This window comes from Haliotis asinina, chromosome 2, assembly GCF_037392515.1.
Source record: "Haliotis asinina isolate JCU_RB_2024 chromosome 2, JCU_Hal_asi_v2, whole genome shotgun sequence".
Lineage (NCBI taxonomy): Eukaryota > Metazoa > Mollusca > Gastropoda > Lepetellida > Haliotidae > Haliotis > Haliotis asinina.
In genome coordinates this window covers 49,439,877-49,463,345 of record NC_090281.1, presented here as the reverse complement: position 1 = coordinate 49,463,345, position 23,469 = coordinate 49,439,877, and the positions used below count along the sequence as shown (strand labels likewise).

General features: G+C 42.0%; 1 protein-coding gene across 2 annotated transcripts in view; it reads right to left on the bottom strand.

Annotated features, from left to right (window-relative positions):
* Nucleotides 1-563: 563 nt before the first annotated feature.
* The window catches only part of LOC137272618 (nucleoside diphosphate-linked moiety X motif 6-like), a 42,654-nt gene continuing 19,748 nt past the window's right edge, over nucleotides 564-23,469 (bottom strand). For both annotated transcript variants that reach the window (XM_067805011.1, XM_067805012.1), the window contains exon 7: nucleotides 564-1,987. In XM_067805011.1, coding sequence (XP_067661112.1) covers nucleotides 1,653-1,987 — 335 coding nt within the window. In that variant the 3' untranslated portion in view covers nucleotides 564-1,652. The remainder of the gene's footprint in view (nucleotides 1,988-23,469) is intronic.

Here is a 23,469-nt window from a genome sequence, read left to right as displayed (position 1 = left end):
GTCGCCACTTAGGGTGGCGGGGTAGCCCAGTGGTTAAACCGTACCCTCGTCACGCCTATGCCTCGGGTTCGATGAGTTCTTTGTGTGCAGCCTGTTTCTGGTGCCCCCGTCGTGATATTGCTGGAATACTGCTAAAAGCGGCATAAATTCAAACTTACTCATTTCCACTTTGTGGGACCTAATTTCACTGTCCGCAGTCCGCACTGGTGACATACCTGAGTTATATTATGTAATATTGACAGTGGGCTTCCCTTCCAAGTATTAATAAGAAGAGGATTTACTTCAATCGAGCCGTATGTGTTTGGAATGTTACCATTTTGTGTATTTGCAAAATGATGTCCGCACTTTAGCAAATAAACTGACGGGTGTATTTTCAGCACATCGTGTACCCACGGCCAGAGGATTTACGCCAATTACTCAGTTGTATGGAATGCTCTATCATCGTGGTTTGCAGACGCCCAGGCAAGCTCTGATACCAGACTACTCTGACAGTATATCCAGGAATGAGTATGTTCAAGCATAGTGACATAAACGATAACCATACACACTACCAAGGTCAATGGTAAAGGTAAAACTGTTTATTATAAATATATATACATTCACAATGCATTCAATACTCCCAGCCGCCCCCGTATACAAGCTCAAACAGTAGGTCTGCCAACGGCCGGTTACAACTTCAAAATATTTGTTTCTGTCACTGGATATCAATAATTATATTCTCAACTAAACCATGTTGCATGGGACAGATACTGGCTGGGCACCCAGTTGCATAAAAACTGCTTCCCGCAAATCTCACCATATATGGATTGCGATATCGCATCGTGTACGTATTAGGCATCACAGGAATGAGCTAACTGTGAAATCAACATGAAAGACGTACCCGTGACCCAAATATTTTACGTCATCGTGTTGTAAACCAATCAAAAATACACAATGCATCCTTCCTTACCCTGCAGACATAGTTTGTAGAAAGGACAATAACAAAACGAGCTTTCGAGGCACACTTTGTACTTAAATGCCAATCAAAATGTAAAACAAACCCTTTACCCTAATACTTCAAGTCATTGTGTCGAAAACTTTACACTCTCAGCAGTCCGTTAACACAGATAGCATCCTTCCCTGCCATGTACATGTGACTTGCATAAGGCAAAACAAATTATTATAATGCATGTCCAAATATTCCGTCATGTGCGAATTTGCGTCGGTTTCTGCACAATTGGGAGACCATTAACCAATGTGTCTGAATTAGCAAATTCAATAAAACCACTGAATTACTGAATTCAACATAATGTTTGATGCCAGTTAAAAGTAAACTATTCAACACTGTAGATATAACCATGATTACAAAACCTTTTCAGTGTTGATTCTTTGACTCTAAAAGTTACTTCACAAAAGACGAAGAGGCACCCCTGCTGTTCTTTAATTTCAGTCGCCCTCGAGACTACCAACACCCTATCGGAAGCAAGATATGATGCACAACTACAGATTTAAAACACATTCAAACTCTTGCATAGTTTTTCCGAATATAGCTCCACCCACAGACCTACGCCCTGATTGAAATAACGAAAGACATTAATTGGGAGTAAATAGGCTAATCAATGCCAATAATCAACCTGCTCAACATTGCTTCGTGCCTACAGGCATTACTGACGTCAAACCTTCCAGTTCTTCGGCAAACTTCGGTGGTACAGTTTATACGTTAACCCTTTATACACTGACGCCATCTGTTCCGACAAAATGTCGACGTTGTCGAACCCCTCTTCTAGTCCGAACCTACCGATGTCGACCAGACGTTTGGTGATAGGAGAGCGAGCCATTTCGTTCTGGAGCTGTTCCAGTGGCATCCATTGGCAAGCCTTCACCTCTGCGCTGCACGGTGACAGTTCAAAGGTGAGAGGTCGCAAACGGCAGACGACGTATATGTCGGAGCGACCGAAGGCTCCGGGTTGCTGATGTTGCTGTCGGAATGCCAGGATGGATTGGAATTCTGGAAAAAGATGCAAATCAAGGTGAGCAAGAGCGTAACTAGACCTTAGTGAGTCGAGTTCTGCGATGTCTTTAGTTGAAGAAAGGATGTGGGTAGAGAAACAACGCCTTAACCATCAATCTAAAATTAACACTTGTAAGGGTGGAAATAAAAACGTCCTCATGTAGCTTTATGACAGCACCGTTTGACCCATGGAGTTATCATACTGCCAGATCACCGTAAGCAACGGACCCCAGTTGCGGAGATCGATGCTCATGCTGTTGATCATTGGATTGTCTGGTCCAGACTCGATTATTCACATACTACCGACGTGTACCTGCAATATTGCTAAGTGTGGCTTAAAACAATAAACAAACCAATTCGTATATATAAGCTTTATAAAAAAAAATGCCTTCTTTCTTATGTATCCAAAGAAGACGCATTGGTCGATATGATAGAGGCCTGGAAATTTGATTGAAGAGACGACACCGACCACCCGATTCGTGTAATCATCTGGGACACCAGATAAGACCAGAAGCATTCTACCCGGAATCCTCTATATACTCGCTATGTCGGGGTAGTCAGGAGCATATATGTCGTGAAAAGCTATATTAATGGATTCAACATGGCGTTTAAGCGGTAGCTACTTAGTTAGACTGTTGACTCTTCACTGAAAACCCGTGTTCGGTTCCCCAAATGTGTACATTTGTGTTGTCACTTGTGTTCTAAAAGCGACATAAAACTACACTCATCTACTCAGCATATTCTGTACGGTGAGAGACCACCGATGAGGAGTTACGATCACCCGAGCGTTATTGGGGATCTAACGTATGTCGCACCTGTCCGCGCCCCTTGAATGATGTGCTGACGTAACACTCAACACAATCCCCTATCCCTAACCGTCATCCCCGACCACAAAACTTTCATCACGTCATAGTTCAAGGTGTGCACTCAGCAGTCGCTGTTTGAAGAATTGGGGCAATTGAATTAACATAGCGTCATTTCATACATAACAATTAATCACTTTCACTAATACTGTATCGTCGGTTGGTTGGTTGCAATATTCCAGCTATATGGCGGTGGTCTCTAAGGAATCGAGTCTGGACTAGACAATCCAGTGATCAACAGCATGATTATCAATGTACGCAAATGAGATACGATGACGTGTCAACCAAGTGAGGGAACCTGACCACCCGATCCCGTTGGTCGCCTCTTACACAACAAGCATTGGAGAAAAGATCCAGAGAACTGATAGCTACTCAATCTCTGATTTGCTTGATTCGGAATTATACCACCCAAATTAAGTAAAGGGTCACGCGAGTCTTTCTGTTACAATAGAGTCTCTAGACTAGACTCTAGTTTCTTGTTACAACACGTCCTGATTGACACGTCCTTGAATACTCTTAACTTCTTTTGAGTAGTAAACTTCCAAGATGCCACACCGTCGTTGTAATGCCACTGACGAGGATAACAATAAACGTTGTTCACTGGTCACGAGGCGGGCTCGGGGAACATAAACACACCTCGAGGGTACATGCGCCCATGGACCCCGAGGGACCAGTGACAACGTATTTATCTTACGGAACACCTAAATTTTAATTTTGAACTGTTTGAAGCACTTCTGATGGACGCCCTTTTGCAGACGACATAAGGTAAGCAGATTTAGAGTGATCTCCCTTCCATCGATTTCAATCGCAAAACATCGATAATTTCCGTGCTTGATGCGTGATTCAATGTTATTCGAGACAAAGAAGTACTACCACGAAGCACCAGGAGAGTTCGGAATTCCCAGCGGTGTACATTGAAAATAATAGTATCGCCTGTAAGCAGGGTACATTGAAAATAATAGAATAGCGCTTAGCCAATCGGAAAGCGACATTCATGTGTGAGGTAAGATAAGATTCATTCGCTCTGAACTCATAAGACTGTGGACCATACAAGCCTAACATGGTACGCCTCCCTTTACACTGATGACCATTGCAAATACTGCTATGAAGCCTCAGCATGCCTTCCTGCATAAAGCCTTGTGGATCGGGACCCACCGCGCTCCCACCCCCTCGTGATTACAGACAGTTCCCTAAAGGATTAGTATAGAGTTGCAGCCAGGTAGGAATATACCGCGCACCTGACATATATACCGGTACTGGATTAAAGGTCAGCCCATCTGGGACAGGGTACGCGTGACGTCATGGACCCTCCTGTGAGGCCTGATGTCAAACTGCGTCCTACAAACACATTCGTACTCGGCATTTCCAGACTGGGTGATTACCAATGGCTTCTGGATCAGTACTCTCAGTAACGGGTGTTCTAGGTTTATCGCAACGGGAAGCACGATAACAAGTATATATATTACCTTTAACACCGCAGTGGTTTATAATAGGCGATTAGGTGCCTGACTGTAATGAGGGTGTGGGTTCGAATCCCGGATGGCCTCTTTTAGCAGTATCCCAGCAATATCAAGGCGGGGAACACTAGAAATGGGCTCCACACAATGTACCCATATGGGTAATAGAACCCGGGTCTTCGGCTGTACTAGCGAACGCTTTAACCACTGAGGTACCACACCGCCCCTGTACTTTACTGAGATCCAAATGCAGAATACGTTGCTCCTAAACAAATGTTACAGCTACCATGGCGAGAAATCCTTCCAATTTCTTCATTTTAGGTGAAGAGGTTATCTTTTTCACTTCACTGAATTCAAAATTAACCGTGTCCATCATCGGAATACAACGTGTGTCTACTGCTGCAAAGTATCAGAGGTGCTTGTGACATTAAGTACGTATCAACTCTCTAGTAGGACGTAGCAGCGGTGAGGTTCCCTGGAGGTAAAGGTGTCATGTTGACAAACGTGCACTGAAGACCTCGGTTAGTTTCCAAACATTGGGTCACTCAGTCGCTTATCCACTCAATTATCAGGGTTGTGTACATTGACGTTATGACGCTTAGGTAGGTGAGTATGGTTTAACGCCGCGTTTAGCAATATTCCAGCAATATCACAGCTGGGGAGATCAGAAATGGGCTTCACACTTTGTACCCATGTGGCGAATAGAAACATCAACATATTTATTGCAAAAGCGAGTTAGCCTGACCACCCGATCCAATTAGTCGTATCTTACGATCAAATGAAGACCAATTCTAACCCGGATGTACCCGGGTCAGTGACTTTTGCTATGAAATTATAGACTATTACATGCACCCAATTATTACTCGGAATGGACAATAGAAATTAGGTGAGAAACAGATTTATGTTACATAGGTTATTACTCATTACATTAATGCTGAATTTAACTTTCAGGTCGATTTGTCACTGTGTTTGTCATAAAGAATTACATTAATAGCACTAGAATCATATATTTCACTAATTTGTGAAGTGCACTCGACGATAAGAAATCATACGGAACATTAGTTTACTATAATTTTATTCATAAAACGTATGAATCATTTTTCCAAGTCAACTTTTCAAAGGCACTTTCATAAAAAGATGTTCACGACCACGACTGTTTAACTCTGTTTGAAGCTTTCATGTTGATAGTGATATTATGTGACCAAGAATCTCTGAATAACGTTTTGAATGTCTGCAAATGTAGAACGTTGGGTCAAAGTAATACATAATTTGATTCAGGAACAGATTTCATTTGGCGTAAAGGACAAAGCAGCTGTCAAATCATATTCATGAACCACAAACGATCAGCGATGACACCGGGTGTTCGCAAAAGAGAAAGTGCATCCTGCCTTATCGTCATTAAGACATGATTATCACTTTGTGATTTTTACTCCATCTTCCTTAACTACCCACGCCAACCAGTATAACAGAACAGTCTAACTCCCACACTAATGTCACAGAACCACCCTCGCTTTTTCAACCAGTATGACAGAACCACCCTCGACCTTGTAACAGTATGACAGAAACACCCTGTCTCAACCAGTATGACATAGCCGCCCTCGTTCTTCAACCAGTATGACAAAGCCACAATGAAAAATTACAAGTCAACACAGCAAGGCAAAAACTCAGCTGACAAGTCATCTGATATGATAACAATCTTCACACGATGACCTCAGTCTCCGAACATGTGTTCTTACTAACATACCACAGACTAGCTAATACGTCTTCTAAATGCCTGTGTATTCTACATACTGAAACCTTCAAATGTTCCTTAGAGTATAGTCACAATGAACGGTACTTACGTTACCCGTGTGGCTACCGATATAAGCCAAAAGCACGAAGCTATGTAATCCGACTATGATTTGCCTAAATATTTGGATGACCTGGGCATATAGGAAATATTCTTATCTATAGATAAATTGATGTTGTCGAGCAATCGCCAGAGACCCTCAACTCCCAATACTGGGCCATGGCCAGAGTGGACTGGGCTAACGCCTGTCGGATCCACCCTCCCATCACCAGCGAATGCCCCGAACAAAGGGGGCACCATTTGTTAGAAAATTCAACAACAAGCGCGCGTGAGTCCATCAAAGCTGTAGGTGGGCCAGGAACAACTGAGCTGTTTGTTCGATATTGAGTTATTTGTCGTTTATTGTTAGACTCATGCTACTGTATGTTGTCTCGCTCGTTTGAATAGAGCAAAGGCTGAACCGCCCAGGAAGAATCGCAGCGATGATAGTGCTCCCTGTCAGTACTAATGTGGAAATTACTGCCAATAATAGTTTGAATATTTCCACTTCAATTTCATTTCTAACTGATTGTAACGCTATGCACATACTGATACAACATGTATTTCCGATCTTGTGAGCACTTGATTATTTGTTTGTTGTAATCGCGTCTTTAACGTCTTTACCGTGTTCAGTAACAGCATTGAATTCATTCAGTTACAGCTAAAGTGAATCGACGGTAAGTGAGTGAGAGAGTGAGTTTAATTTTACGCCGCTTTTTAGCAATATTCCAGCAATATCACAGCGAGGGACACCAGAAAATGGGCTTCACACATTGTACCCATGTGGGGAATCGAACCCGGGTCTTCGGCGTGACGAGCGAACGCTTTAACCACTAGGCTACCCCACCGCCCCGAAGCGACGATAAGACCACATTATATTTATGATATTACACACATAAGACACCCTCAACAAGGGGTTCCGTATTTATAGTTGCTTTACACCCAACATCACTGCTTCCGATAACATAACTATATAAATATCCATGGATCACAGAAACGCCACTATTTGATTTTTGTCATATTTACACTGTTTTGTTTACAGGCAACATTAATCATTATGTATTTTCTAGAACATAAGTTTAGCATTTGGTAGATACTCACCCTCTTCGGATGGGTTTTAACACGCATTGTCTCTAAGGTGACATAATCCCGTGCCGCAAATTAACCAACTAAACTTAAAAGGTAATGAAAATGAAAGTAGGGTAAGATGAAGTTAAATGCGCCTTTCCAAGATGAAGCTTTGTGATGAATAAGAAAATCCAGTGAACAGGTCTTGAGATATCGACAAGCTCAACCTGCAGGTGAACATGCTGAATCATCAAAGTGTCTCCGTGATCTTGAACATTAAGTGAAGGTCACCAAAATGTACTGCACCTTTCCTAGATGAAGCTTGATGTCGAACGTGAAGAAAATCCAGAGAACAGTTCTCGCTGACAAGGGTAAAAGGTTAAAATCCCCTTGTGACCTTGAAATGAAGGTAAAAGTAACCAAACCTGAATGATACCTGTCCTTTACTATGATGGACCTAGGTACCAAATATGGAGAGAATTTAGTAAATGGTTCTTAGGATATTCCAATTCGTACGTACGTACAGAGGTACGGACGGAGCCTAATACTATATCCCCCTCTTCGTGCTAAACGCGCGACGGGGTTTAAAAATAAGCTATTTAAATATATTTCACAGAATAGGACATGTAACTAACATTTGTTATTGTATTAAACTACCTATAAATGCCCTTACACACACGCCCCCCACATGCTGGAACTCCCCATCTAACAAACTCCCCTCCTTTGTCACGTGTGGCACCGCGTCAGTGTGTTGCCGCTAACGCTGCCGATGACGTCATCAACGACACCACCCCTCACGATAGTCGTTACAAAAAACACATTTTCTTGATTTTCTCATTTCCTATTCGTGAATGGTGGTGGCTTTCATGAAATGCCAGACGGAACTACCCCAGCCCACAGTCCAGCCGCGGTAACACATTACCTTATGTGTTTTTCTGCCGATATCGCGTTCCCCGCCACGAAGCACTGATATCATGGTACTGTGGTTACCATTTGAGTGTAGTTAAGGCGCCTGATTGCTGTAATATCTATAGATAGATTGCAATAGGATTTTGTTCATATCCTGGTAGTAATTATGTGTTTCTTATTCCATTTCTTCACAGACACCGGCAAGTCGGCCTGACGCACATATGTGAATGTCCGTTTGAATCAAATGTTGGTCTGACCTCTCGCTCACTCAAACCTATATGACCATCCGGACTCACTATATAATCTTCGGATAACGTTTTCTCTTAAAACAACGATGTGAGTTCCTTTAGTTTGTATTGACAGCTTTTCAGATATCCAAGCACAGACAGTTATGAAGCGACACTACTATCTAAACTATATTGCTATTGTAAAGTCGGATGTTCCCCGACAGGTGCTGAAGGTCCACTCACTGACAAATAATACAGTTCAACATCCGCCACCGCTTACGGCCTCACTGTCAGGATCGGTTACATCGGTTTGCTGCTCAAAACACTCTACACACACTTAATGTTAATCAAAATGTCCGAGCCAATAGCAAATGGTACAAAATAATTTGTTTCCAAACACCCAATAAACGCCGAGATGTACCCAATAAATGAGACATAAAAAGATGACAAATGTCAACGTTCGTCGGCCAAATGATGTAATCCAAAACACAATCATGCGATTTTATGATTTACATCAAGGTCTATTAAGATCTGAAATAACTAAAACGTCTAACTCTCAAAATTAGAGGCCGTCCTTCGACATTAAGTTGTTTTCGTGTTCTCTTTCTAAATGATCACAATCATTAATAGAAACATAAAGACTAGGTTAACAAACCAACACATAGGTTGAAATCAATAATACCCCCTTCCCCAGTTGTACAAGGGCCTGCGAAGAATTACACTACACTTTAAAAATTGAAAAAGTTGATGACAACCGTCAGCAGCCAACGCCTACCTCGATTCCAACGATAACGAATAGTTCTAACGCCAATTAACCCACCACTGATTGTTCAGGGATGCACAACGGTAGATCCCCATTACAATGTTAAAAGAAACAGAAAACAATATAAATCTAATTTACACATGAGAGTTGTCTTATTACGAATAAACAGAAATGTTTCAAAAGCTTCTAAGAATAGACCTTGGGGGAAAACACGTGCACAGGGGGGGTGGGGGGTGGGGGGGTGAGTGAGGTGTAGGTGGAACAGACATACACCTATGGGCAGACTGGACTGGAATCCGAGTAGGGCGGAACGGACTGTCATTTTGAAATGGATATTTCGTGATGTCCGACCGGAAACAGTGCTCACTTGGCAAGAAACAACTGTCAAGCCCGTCCCTCTATTATAAACCCAGTCTAAGTCACAACTGGGTGTGGGCTCTACTTTTCCAACAATACGAGCTGAGAGTACATGCCTCACGTTAATGATCGTCTTGAAAACACATTGTTTCTACTGCGATGCAACTCACACGTGTGAAAGCACAACATTGCAACAAAAGTGTGTATTTGTTACATAGAAACATGGCGTGTGTGCTGGGCATCTGGGATGTTAATTAGGGCCCAGTGGCGACAGTGAGTGGTGCTTGCCTGGTGGAAATATCACCACTTTATCTTTTCAAGATGCTTGCCCCGTTAAATCAAAACATCTCTCGAAGCCGAGCACGCACCATACGTGCTAACTTTGTCATCATTTTTCGGTGAATCACTAAAAACGGAAAGCAAGAAATTCGACCCCTGGTCAACGACAATAACCCGGCGATTACGAAACGGTTGTATTGAAAAGTTGAATTGGTAAGTGTAGGCGGAATGAGGCACCGGTATTTGTCGTAAACGGCCAAAAGTTGTTGACAATCGTCTAGATCGCATGTGGAACCATTCCTTGAGTGGCCTTTTTTGGTCCCATAAGCATGGGCGGGGATACACAGGCATAACGTGACAACCGGCAAACCGGAAGTACCACTGTGTTGTCGCGACAAGGACAGTCTATCTATGGAAGCAGAAGCTGTAATTAGATGGCAGACAGACACCTGTGACCACAGTTTGAAAACATCATGCTCCTTAACATCAAAACATCTATCTCGCTTTTGTAGTTGAGGCGAAAACATATTTGAGCTACAAATAAAGGTCTCAGTCGTCACGCATATCACTTCGTCCTACGTGATAAAGGTGTGTGTGGCAGTTAAGGTTTTACAAGGACTGTTGTCCTATTTTGGTGTTTGTTACCCAAAATATGATAAATCTGATTCTTTATATGGTGTTTGAAAAAGTACTCGTCAATATTATACTACGATCGTATGTAAATAACAGAACATGTGTTCGACATCATGAGCAACGAGGAAAACGTTATTGGGTGACGATGGCATATCATAAACCATGTCACCGATCCTGACCACCGGGCCCCGTTTCACATAGCTATCGCAGCGATACGATCGTTGTACAGACCCGTGCCATTTATATTCGGACACCTGACGTAATTTCTATAGACTTACATGTTAATTTAGTGTAACATAAATATTTTTCATGAAAGTCATTTTTGTAAGATCCAAGTTGTTAAAATAGGAATCGACTTGTGACAATGTGTAATCTGATTGCAATGTGTCATGGTTTACCAGCAACGTGAAACCTGCTCATGCTATCACCCTCTGTCTGGACCTGGTCAGCTCCTGGCTGCGGTATATATAACATCCTACATCTACTTCCGTCTAATCACATGTACTTGCTCTAAGGACATGAATCTAAATTGAAGTTGGGTAGAGCACTTAAAAGAGTGTTGAATCTTCCCACTTGATTTTGTTTGTTGATTGTTTGTTGTCCTGCACTGAACAATGAACTGCACTGCTATTTATTGGTGTTGCTACTCCAGAAGCAGCCTCACACATTGAACGTCGGTCTATCGCGAACACTGTTCGATCTCCCACTGCTGTCGACTCCGACTGATGACCTACCAGCAGTCATATATTTGGGCGTGTACCTCAATGCTGGCGACGATGGCACATGTCTATACTCGATGCCATTAAAAAGGAACTATACATGACAATATTTAGTGGCAATAATTGTGACAGATGAGTCCCAACAGGCAACCGCCGGCAGTCTTGTGCAACCGGGTATCAATCATTGTAAGTCACGTGACTGGGCTGTCACACCGCCAGGCGCGATGCCCTGTAAAAGAATCTATTCTGACAATGCCCAGTAGTATATAGCCTTCGGACAAATCAAACGTTCACAAACCAATGAATGATTTCAAACAGGAACATGTGGTCCTGATTAGATGTGTATGAAATTTCACAGGGTCATATTTCACGATTATTTGATTGACAACGGTGGCATAAAAGTATGTTTTGACGTCATTATATTTTGTTAATGAACTAATGGCTTGAAGCTGAGCAAATCACGTCAAAACAATACGTAGGGAGCATATCAAATATACCGCAGGATTCCGCACATGTTGAAAAATGAGATTATTCAAACAGCATGACGTCAGCAATACACATATAAACCACACTGGCGACAGTCACTGGAGTGCATTCACTTCACAGCTATACCACCGCTGGCTATTTTCATTTTGCGCTTACATGTGGCTACCGCTATGAGGTCGAAGTAGACAGAACCAAAAGCTTTGTTAGATATGTCCTATAGGGATTACACTTTGTCAGTAGAATAGTGCTATTACGTTTGAGGGTTGAGTCCTATCCGGGATTCGAACCGATCCTCTTGGAGTGGGGGATCTAATCGCCATCTTACCCTTTCAACCACTGCACCTTCAACTGGTAGTCAATGTACTTTATGAACACTAAGACATGTGTCAACTGTCCAGCTCCATGGGGCCGAAGTCATGAATACATAATGCCTTGTTAAAAAGGTCAAATACAACATGTCACATTTGGGATTACACTTATTTAGCAAACTGCAAGTTTACAAATTCTAGTATCTTTTTTCCACAACATAAATCTTCTCTGCTAAGAGAGTATGGTTGTACGGTTCCGACTATATCCCTTCAATCACTTTCAAACAGCAATGACACCAGGTGTTCACAAGGAGTCGATGCCAAGATGTTGAAATTGTTCGACGTGATATGACACCATTGGATATACACAACTACTTAATTTGATTAAAGGGATTCTTGATGAATTTCATATGATCTGAAGACAAGCCCTCTGGGTGTTTGATTTAAATACTGTCGGTCGTAACCACCACTGATCTCCAGGGATTAAGCCATCACTGATGTGCATGAATCAAAATATGACAGATGACACATAGTTCCTTAAAAACATCGTTTTCCCAACAAAACCTTATTTCAAATCGTTGGTAACTAAGGTACAAGAGCTAACCCTCATTTCCTGATTTTTGAGGAGTGGGAATGTTCCAAACTATATAATTTTTAAGAACACAGAATGTATATATACATGGGTACAAAACTTTATTTCTTAAACTTGTGGTTGGCAGATGTCGTATCTCTGTTGCGCAGATCGACGTTCATAATGTCGACCACTGTATTGTCAGGTCGATTATCTACGGGCAGTGGCCATATAGCTATAATATTGCTGAACGGAGCAAACGCCGTCAACAACAAACAGACAACAATCGAATGACCTCACAGAGGTTGTGTATGCTGAAAAAGGGATAATGACTACAAAGTCATTTATCCCTGATGGCTGCAGTCTCAGTTAAATTTATGAGCGCAAAGACTTTTTCTCTTCTGACTGACACTAATGTTAGATACTGTTATTTATACTCCTCACAAAAAGTTAAGCAACATATGTATGTGGTCTCATTGCATTTTCAATTACTGAAATTGCAAATAATGCAATGTTGCAACAAAAAGGTGAAACATATGTACAAACGATTAACAGCATGAAATGAAATGGTATGGGGCAATTAGAGACTTACAAATCATCAAAAACATGTTCTCGCGAAACAGTCGTGCAAAATATGCTGCACTGATGGAGCAAAATGTTAACATTAAGGTTCAAGTCAGATAGGGACAGTGAAACACTGTTCGGCAACGCGTGTAACAATCATGGCAAGCTTCTACGCGTCTTTGCATTGACCAAATGAGCCTGTAACGTTGTTGTGGAATGCTCTGTCGTTCTCTCTTTGACGCTTGCTCAAGGCTATCCAGAGTCTCGGTGTGAACATGGAGACCGTATTCACAACTTCTAGTAATGTCCCAGGCATTTCCAGTGGGATTAAGATCAAGTGATTTGCAGGTTAGGCCATATGCGTGATGCTGTTGATCTAAACAACACCGTTAACATCCATTTCTCGGTCATATCATCCATGGACGGGCATTGTCATCCCAAACACTGAAGTCAGGACCCGCTCGTTGTGCCAGAGGAATGACGACAAGTAGGTTTACACCTGTCAGGGTGCATGTGTGAAGAGTGGAGCACATTCATGCCACACACGTTGCATGATGTTTCTGAGGGTGAATGTGTTCGGGTGATGTTGTCCGTGTTATCAGATAAATCAATTTGTCAGTCACTAAAGGTCATGTATTCTTTGCATACTTGCCTTTCAGTATCATGTCAGTAAAATCGCTATCGAAATTGTTAAAGATATTACAATAAAGTGACAGCCTCGTTATAGTCTTTTCTTAGCATCATATTCACTTGCACTTTTTACGATTAGACTGCGGTGGTAAATATGATATACGCCAGTCAAATAGAGAAACATGTAACTTTCGCATAGTATTGGAAATAGTTCAGAATACTGAAAGTCAATCTGATTGTAGATGTAACTAGCACTGCCACTAAGGCGACATAATCCCCCACCGCAAATTATCAAATCAAACTTAACAGGTAATGAAAGTGAAGGTTGTACTTTACGATAACGTCAACAAAAGCATGATCAGTCAACCTGTACGTTACCAAGATGATGCTTTGTGTCAAGTGTGAAGAAAATACAGCGAATCGTTTGTGAAATGTCTTGCTGACAAGGCGAACATGTAAGTTAACAAACTGAAATATTCAATGTGTCGCTGTGACCTTGAATAACAGATAAAGGTTACCAAAATCAACTGTGCCCTGTTCCTTCCTTTGATGAAGCCTGGTGTTGAATATGAAGAAAACCAATGGTTCTTGAGATACGTCGCTGACAAGGGTAAAATGTTAGAGGGCCTGTGTGACCTTGAAATAAAGGTCAAGGTCGCCGAACCTAACAGTGACCTTTCTCATAATGCGATGAAAATAGGTGACAAATATGATAAGAATTTGGTCAACGGTTCTTAAAATATTCCAGTTCGTACGTGCTGACAGACGGATGTACAGGCGGATGAGCCTAATACTATATTCCCTGCTGGGGGGGAATAAGTGGATTATTAACACTGAATCACTGTATCTAGGCCAAGAACTCTCGTCTAAACCAGTGTACGTGTCACCTAAAATACTAGTAAACATCCCGTAAAGTTCCGGATCAGAGTTTTCAGCGAGCTGTGCTTGTGGTATGAGATCGGGTGGTCAGGTTCATTGTCTTAACGTTGATGTCATCTAATGTCAATTTCCATCATGACCATTGCGTCAGTCATTGAACAGTCTAAGTAAACTTAGTCTCAGTACTTTTCGTTACACTCCACTACTCAACCAGGTCAGCGAGCCTGACCACCAGATCCAGACATGCATAGTCGCGTTTTATGGCAAGCATGGGTTGCTGAAGATCTGTTCTTCCCCGGACCTTAACGGGTCCTGTATACAAAGGGAACCATATCCTGTATTAACCTAAGAAATGAGTAAGTGAGTTGAGTTTTACGCCGCTTTAAGCAATATTCAAGCAATATCACGGCGGGGAACACCAGGAATACCTTAACACACTGCACCCATGTCGGGAATTGCACAATGCACACACGTGGAGAATCGAACCCGACTGTTGACGAGCGAACGCATTCACCACTAGGCTACCGCCACATCTGCGCTTGAACCCTTTGCGATGTCAAAGCTGTCTCTTTAGAGAAGATATTTCACAGTAACCACGAATTGTTTTAAAGTTTCTTACTGACACCTACGCAGCTCTGGCATAGACACTCAGATGACTAAAGTAAAAAATATGGTATTGAAAAAAAACCGTCCATTTGTACATAAAGATATGTGCCCTAACTGCACGTATTCAACGCTGAACGCACACGACAGCACGCTTACGTGACAACTCCGGGAGCGAGTCCCGCACGCGACAACGAAGTTGGAAATACAATGATGGAAGAATCGACACTTCTCCTTCCCATGTTTATACACATGTACGATCTTGAGGAGGAGGTGAAGGGTTTTATTTTTCTACAGTAGTATCCTTTTCTAGGTTTTGTTTTGGCGTGTTGCTGAAGTCGGGGGTCAGGTAGAAACAACGTCACGATCGCGACGGGGCCAGACATGAAGAAACACACGCGATTGCATCATAAAGGCAGGCGGTGCACCGTGCATCCAGCCTTCAACTCGTGGGGATGAGGCGCTCCGATACTGCTGATGTGTAGACTCCTGCCTAACGTGTTCTTGGTGGGTGGGAGCGGCTGCTCAGAGAGCATGGAATAGCAAAATAAGTAGAGTAATTATCACTGAACGTATCTGAACCAAATGTTTGTGTTACTATACACCGTGGTTGTGGTTGATCCTATTAAGTGTATTTCCCACAATGCATCCACAAACCTGATCACGTGCCAGGGGGTATAGATCTTTATCTAACCAACAAAGTAATTACACGTTAACACCAAGAGTCCTGCGAGATAATATTGAAACCAATCGAAAAGATTGATGAAAAAAGGCCAAAGGTTGGAAAAAAATAAGCTATCTGTGTATTGGATTTAATCTGGAATCTGTAACATTCCGGTTTCAACTGCTTCGCACGTGTCTCAAAGGAGTGCTCAACCATGATCACCATCAAGGACATCAAACATATTGTTCCCGTCTTACGGTCCGACTGGCGGTACACGATTATCCCAATTGCGCAGGTCGATGTTGATGATATAAATCACTGGATTTTCTGCTCCAGATTCAACTATTTACAGACAGCTGTCATATACAGACATTGCTGAATGCGGCGCAATAGAATACACGTAAACGTAACTGACGTAACGTAACGGCTCACAGGGTCGTCGTTCCACGAGGGCTTGGAAGGTTGGATAATGCACCAGCAAGTGGTTTGCCGGTCCCTACTCCGATCATCTACAAGCCATAGTGATTTTGCTTGGGATAAGAAAATACTGAGGTAGTCTGGTCATAACCCGATTTCAGAACATGTGTTAATTTTCTGTGGAAGGGGAATAGAACAGTTATTTATAGGGCCGACATTTCCAGCGAACATGATTGCAGGCAATAACCCCAAGATGGTCGCTCCGTGTGTTCAATAGCCATTGTGACCATACGTTTCTCATACACACACACGTGCATGTAATGCATGTACCTACTCTCCAGGAATACCTACAAAACGTTCCCATGAAGACACAAGCTATCTTAAACCTTTCTGTGCCTAATCCGTACTAGCGAAATGATGATAATCTGTTGATTCTACTTTAACAGATTCAACGGATTTCTCTGACTTAAACCATGTAATAGCTGATGTCTAGTTTCTCAAATGATCGTAATGATGTTAATTTCAAGTTCTTCTTGTCCGTATGGACTGCTTGGTTCTGACGTGATATGCTTGGTCGTTAGCGCCTACATAATCGTTATCTGGAAGGGTCAAATGGTGGGTTTGAACTAGACTGTATGAGATAATTTGCGAGTGAGTTTAATTATATTCCATCAATAACACGGCAGGGGACACACAAATGGGGCTCAGAGAATCGAACCCGGATTTTGGCGTGACGAGCGAACGCTTTACCCAGTCAGTCGCCCCTTGAGTCTAAATAAATGAGCTAAGTAGACCAGGTGCTCGGGCCGGTAGATAACGTCTAGGTCACCAAAAGAGGAAATTATCCGTGCTTACGACTGTACTGGGCAAGCAACCGAACTGTGAAAGTACAAAGTGCTAACGACACAATGAAAAACAAGCGCAACATACACTCACAGTTTGTGTCAATCAAAACATCTGATTGACATGTGACATATCAGTGTTTTTTGAAGACGGGAAAATGTTGAATGACAGGTCGACCCCATTGATACCATCGTGTACGATGATACAGCAATTTCCGCTGGTTGACTGTCTGTGACTTGATGGGTGGTAGACGAAAGTTCGAGATTGATAGCATTCTATGGGAAAGCAGCCATACACCATTTGCAATATATCACAGAGGACATACGCCCTTTAATTCAGATTTGGGGACGTGATATCTTACCTTGTCACAGAGCATTCATTCTAAAGGTTAGGGAGTGTGAGTTTGTCCTTGTGAGTTGGGCTTTGGACGCTCTATACTGTATTGAAGTCATATCACTGCGTGTGAGCGATTTATGGATATAGAGCGTACGTAAGAGTTTGATAACATGAACAACGATAAACGCGGTCAATATGAAATACAAATTCCATACAAACTGCTCGTTACATCAGTGTGTGAGTATGGTTTTACGGTGCTTTTAGCAATATTCCAGCAATACCACGGCGGCGAGACAAGAAATGGGCATCACACATTGTACCCATGTAGAGAATCGAAGGCGAGTGTTGGACGTGACATGGTAACGCTTTACCCACTAGGCTAACTCGCCGGACAAGCTGGCAGTGAGGACCAGTTAGTAGACCAATGACTGAACGATCTTCAGGAAATTATCATTCAACAATACACACAGTTGCCTTGGTGAATGGCCATCAGCTATCTGTTGTGAGCTTGTAATATGTAAATGTGTGTACGTGCGCGCGCGTTTTGAATGTGTTTTTGTTGTGCCTATGCAATGCGATGAGCAAGCAGATTATAAGTGATTTCACTAAGCGTATAACGTGCACTTCTTCCAATCTCCTCAAATGTACTAATAACACCATACCAGTGAGTGAGTGAGTGAGTTTAGTTTTACGCCGCACTCAGCAATATTCCAGCTATATGGCGGCGGTCTGTAAATAATCGAGTCTGGACCAGACAATCCAGTGACCAACAACATGAGCATCGATCTGCGCAATTGGGAACCGATGACATGTGTCAACCAAGTCAGCGAGGCTGACCACCCGATCCCGTTAGTCGCCTCTTACGACAAGCATAGTCACCTTTTATGGCACGCATGGGTTGCTGAAGGCCTATTCTACCCCGGGACCTTCACGGGTCACCACCATACCAATACAGGGCGATAGGGTAGCCTAGTGGTTAAAGCGTTGGCTCGGGTGAGACGGGTTCGGTTTGCCACAATGTTTCAAGCCCACTTCTGATGTCCCCGCCGTGATGTTGCTGGAATATTGTTAAAAGCGGCGCACAACAAACTCACTCACTCACCTTACCATTACAACGTCACTGAACCAGTATGTACTCGATTTCCTTTATCATCTCCCTGGGGATTATACAACCCTAGCTGGCTGTGAGTCGCCTTTAAATGACGGCACATAAATAAATGAACGAACGAACGAACGAACGAACGAACGAATCGAGGAAGGCCACAAACTAAGGGCGACACCACGACCTGCTTAAACGCCACCTATGTAGAGGCTTACACCAAAGATCACGTGCCACCACCATTGACTACTGATTAGGCCATCAAGGGTGTCCGCTGCGGACAGACAGCTGTACCGATCGAGGGAATCCAGGGGTCGCATGCACAAAACGAAGTCAGCTCATCCTTACAACAGGCGACACTTTGAGCTCGCTTTGCGCATACTGGACCTTGCACAGTTCAGCGACCCTTAGAACAGTTGCCCTCCGGGAATCTTGGACAGGTATGTGCTGTCTGGACGTTCTTATTTCATAAGTTCAGCTTCTTTGTTGGCATACACAGGGTGATTGATGGCTACCTCGCCACTCATTTATTCTAACAGAGGCACGTTTAGATGAAACTGAACATCATGTCAGAATCAAAGTTTGCTACGTACATCTAGTACATTATGTGTTCTTGAGATTGAAAAACAAACAAAAAGAAATTATGTGTGCAAGGCAGGTATGATTTCATATTTCCCGGTCAAATTTTACAAAGCCACATCCTAAACTCAGTTCAAGAAAATTGTTTATGCTACACTGAAATAAAATGTAAGTATATGGAAATTACGTCAAATATCCGAATATAACAGGCACGGGTCTGTAGCTGGAATATTGCAGAGTGAAGTTTTAGACAAACGAACAAAAATAATCATAGTTTTTCATACAGACCACCACGCATACCAAGTTGCATTTCCATGACAGCACAACTATGCAAACATTACATTGTGAGGGGGGCTGTGATATTTCTAATTAATATCAATATTTTAACCAAATTAATATGAACAAACCACGTCACTGTCGCTTGAAACATCACCCATGCAACGTCATATTTCACCAAAGTAACGACGCCTACGGTAAGTTTGTTCCTCTCTCAGTGCAAGTCGTCTGAAAAGATATACACCCCGGATTAAGCGTTCAACGTTGATGTGTATGTCGTTGACGTTTTCGGGTCGATAAATCTTCAGAAAGAGGTTTTTAAGCCTGTTAATGTTGTAATGTTAACCAGATTTTATGAAATAAAAGTTATCATCACCAGTATTCGTCTCAGACTTATATATTTTAATTTGACTGGTCCTGTCAGTTTTGAGTAATCACATACACTAGCTGAACACAAAGTTTTCGACAACAGTGACAAAATTTTATGAGCACTTCGCCGAATTCCGACATTCAGTATCATGCGTTTCGAAAGAAATGCCAAATATGACATAACTGGCGCCTGTTATCTATTACTCCAACCTTGAAACATATAATCATCTTATGCAAAAAGAAAAACATACATAACAAAGTTATTGCTTTGAAATATATCATCCGTTATAAAATGTTCAACATAAATGTGAAAGCCATGCTTGATGGCGTCCGTGGCATAACATTTATTAAAAATGTTAATCTCAATTTTGGTAAACGTGAAACATCTGAAGAAGTATCGAGTCTCGGGTATTTTTGGCAGGTATTTTTCCACATCTTTTTAGGAAATTATACCGCTGATTCAATCGGCATTTGTTAACCGATCTGGCGCACTGCCCATGTCTACCAGTCAACAATCACGTCGAACAAAGACGCATCTATATCATGATCTACGGACTTGTTAACGTTAGCATACAACACTTAAGGACTACCAAGCAATTCAAGGGATTTTATAGTCTGCTTGACACGTGGACAGATCAGCTGTTTGCTGACAAAGCCAGATTTTACCTACCACAGGAGATAGACTTTCTTTGTCTACACCTCGCCGGATCTTCAACTATACAGTAAATAATATTCCTGTCAAGTCGCTTTACAAATTCGACTGAGCTGAATTGGACAAGACGACCATTGGTGTACACCGTGACAATATACGTGACACAACATGGCCACATATCTTTTTGACCTCCATATATCACAGAAACAGTTCCACACCCGTTACCTGCCGATGTATAAGTGCGGAATCTTTACCACGCGTTTAATGTATTGACTTAGGCGGTTATATCAGCCCTCAGCAGGGAAGTAGCGTACAAGACATCCTCAATGTACGTCTTAATTCTTTATTGGGTACTAAAGGTGCCATAACTGAGTTCAAATGGAAAACATATTACATTTCCTGCGTTATAATGATACCGCACATGTGATTGTGTTCTTATACCTTTCAGGTAAGTCGTAAATGAGACGCACCTCTCCATCAAGTTCGTGTCAATACAATCATTCCTAAGGGACGGACAATGGCATTTTCCGGGAAAGATGATGACTTAGGAAAGCATGGCGTCCAAAACTTGATCCCCATGCCCAGTCCTGCCCACACACAGAATAACTTACATAGGAATTTTCTTTAACAGAACGAACACCGATAAAAAATATAATGTTAACAATACTAAATATGCCTATTATGAAAGGTAAATTAGATAAATACATGCCCTGTAGATCAGTGCGCTGATTCATTGAGAAATAGCAACTCACCTGAATGGAGTTATGATTCCGTGGCTTCTAATCAAAGAACCGTCAACGTATGCCCATTCGAAATATGTGCCTGATGAATGTGTTTTTGTCAAAATGGTTTAATAATGCAAATACTGTTTCCTGTTGGGGTGTGCAAGTATTTAACAATGCATTCTCAATGACTAGACACGGAGAATTCATGTTGTTTTGCATTTCAGTTTCTGACCCTTGGCAAGGGGTGTTGTAAACAGAAACTCATATTGCTCCTAGCTGTGTTAATGTGTGCCGTGACACAAGATCTAAAGTAGCGACTATTCAGACGAAATAAAGGATCAATAAATAGTTCCAACTGTGACTTAAGATATGACGACCGATGTGATCATTATAAAAAGATAGCACAGCATAACAATTAATTATAGCTCAGGAGTGAACACTGTATGCCAAATTTCAGCCTCACGGGTATTGGGTATCAGACTTGCCTACAGCATAATATCCTGGCCCATTAAGCCTCAGGACTGTTTGACTTCTTTTATGAACGAAAGGTAGGTACAACTATTAGGTCGCTGCCTCCCATGGATTATAATGACATTCAACCACATACCTGCATTATTCAGTCACACACCTACACCTAAATACTGCAAGGTAAATTGCCGGATTGGAGCATATCACGCGTGTATCTGCACACCTGAAAAGTGCGCGTGCGTGCGTGCATGCGTGTGTATGCTGTCTGTTCAAATAAATATCAGAAGCGTGGTCTGACTTGTACAGTACTGTTACGTGAATGTGTGGGTGAGTTTTATTTTTCATTTTAATATTTCAGCTGTATGGCGGTCTGTAATAATCGGGTCTGGATCAGACGATCCACTGATCAAGAGCATGAGTATCGATCTTTGCAACAGGGATACGATGACGTGTCAATCAGGTCAGCGAACCTGGCCACCTGATCCTGTTAGTCGCCTCTTACACCACGCATGGTTTACTGAATATTAGTTCTAACCCGCATGTTCTTCACGGGATACTGTTAAGTGAAATAACAGATGTAAGAATTATAAAATATATCTCTCATAAATTAAATGTATCCTGAAAATATGACACATCGACAAATACCAAAATTGGCATAAAAATGCCGTGAAACTGTGTGGATGGTCGCAGATAAATACTAATGACACAGACGGTTGTCATTATTTCGCTATTAACTTCAATTTCATCAATCTCAGTGAGATATTTCATAATTCTCAAATGCACGTGCTACTAAGTAATGAATATGTGCTGCAAGGTTGTATGTACTATGGTCAATGTACATCTGTAACTCGACAGAAACCGAGAGTACACAACCTTTGAATTGTCAAACTGATCTGCTAAAGTCAACGTCCCTTCATGTTGACTTGAACTGTGCACTTTTTTAAAAGGGCCTGATACATTTTATAATCATATTTTCTATAACAATCTTTCCGGCTCAGACGGTGTAGAATTACCGGACAGACTCCTCGAGATCGTTAAGGCTAATTTACACTGCCTCCATGATCATAAAGATGAAAGAGACGGAGAGTAAATGTTGCAATATTTGATAGCAAATGAAGCACATGTGCTCAATGGGAAGACGACTGGGCAGCCTCAGACCGCAAGAACAGGATCAACCCATGACGCTCAAATGAAACAAATTTACAGAAGGATTGGGCTAATTTGGCTGTATTAAGCAAACGGTTTGCTAGATTACGCTGTTGGGCTACTTTAACAAAGCAGGGAGGGACCCTTTCTAGCAACACTGAGCGGGCAGCTTCCAGGTGGGCACACCTTGTCACAAACACATTGATTACACATCAAAGGGGGCGCTTTTAGGCAGGTGTTTAAGACTTCATTGTAGTTGATTTTCAAAGTCAACAGTGTTTTGAAAGAAAAATACAAGTTTTTTTCTCTGACCTTGGCAAAACGGATTGATCAAGCATTGTAGCTGGTAATCTCTGAGGAGACTTTACGTTGGGTCGTGGTTCTGTTTCCCGTCTTTCCTTGCGTTTGCGAGAGAAGGAACTGTTACCAACAACAAACACTGCTTTTTGTGCTTTGAACTTTTTATGTTGTCGTAGCCGTGTATCAACACTCCGTTTACCTTGCATGTGCAAGTCTGTGAGAAACAAACCGTCTGGGCTAATAAAGTATTTGTTGATTTTAATATTGTTTTGTGATGCCACAATAAACAGTGTACTTACATCGTTTGAGTCTGGATTACTGCGCTGTAAGATTTGCTTGCTCGGGGACATCATCATACTTTTACATGACAAATCGTTCAAAAATACATGTCGGAAATAAAACTAGGCATATCGCATTCATCATAGACTATGTTTGATCTGTCATAAAGTAGACTCAAACTT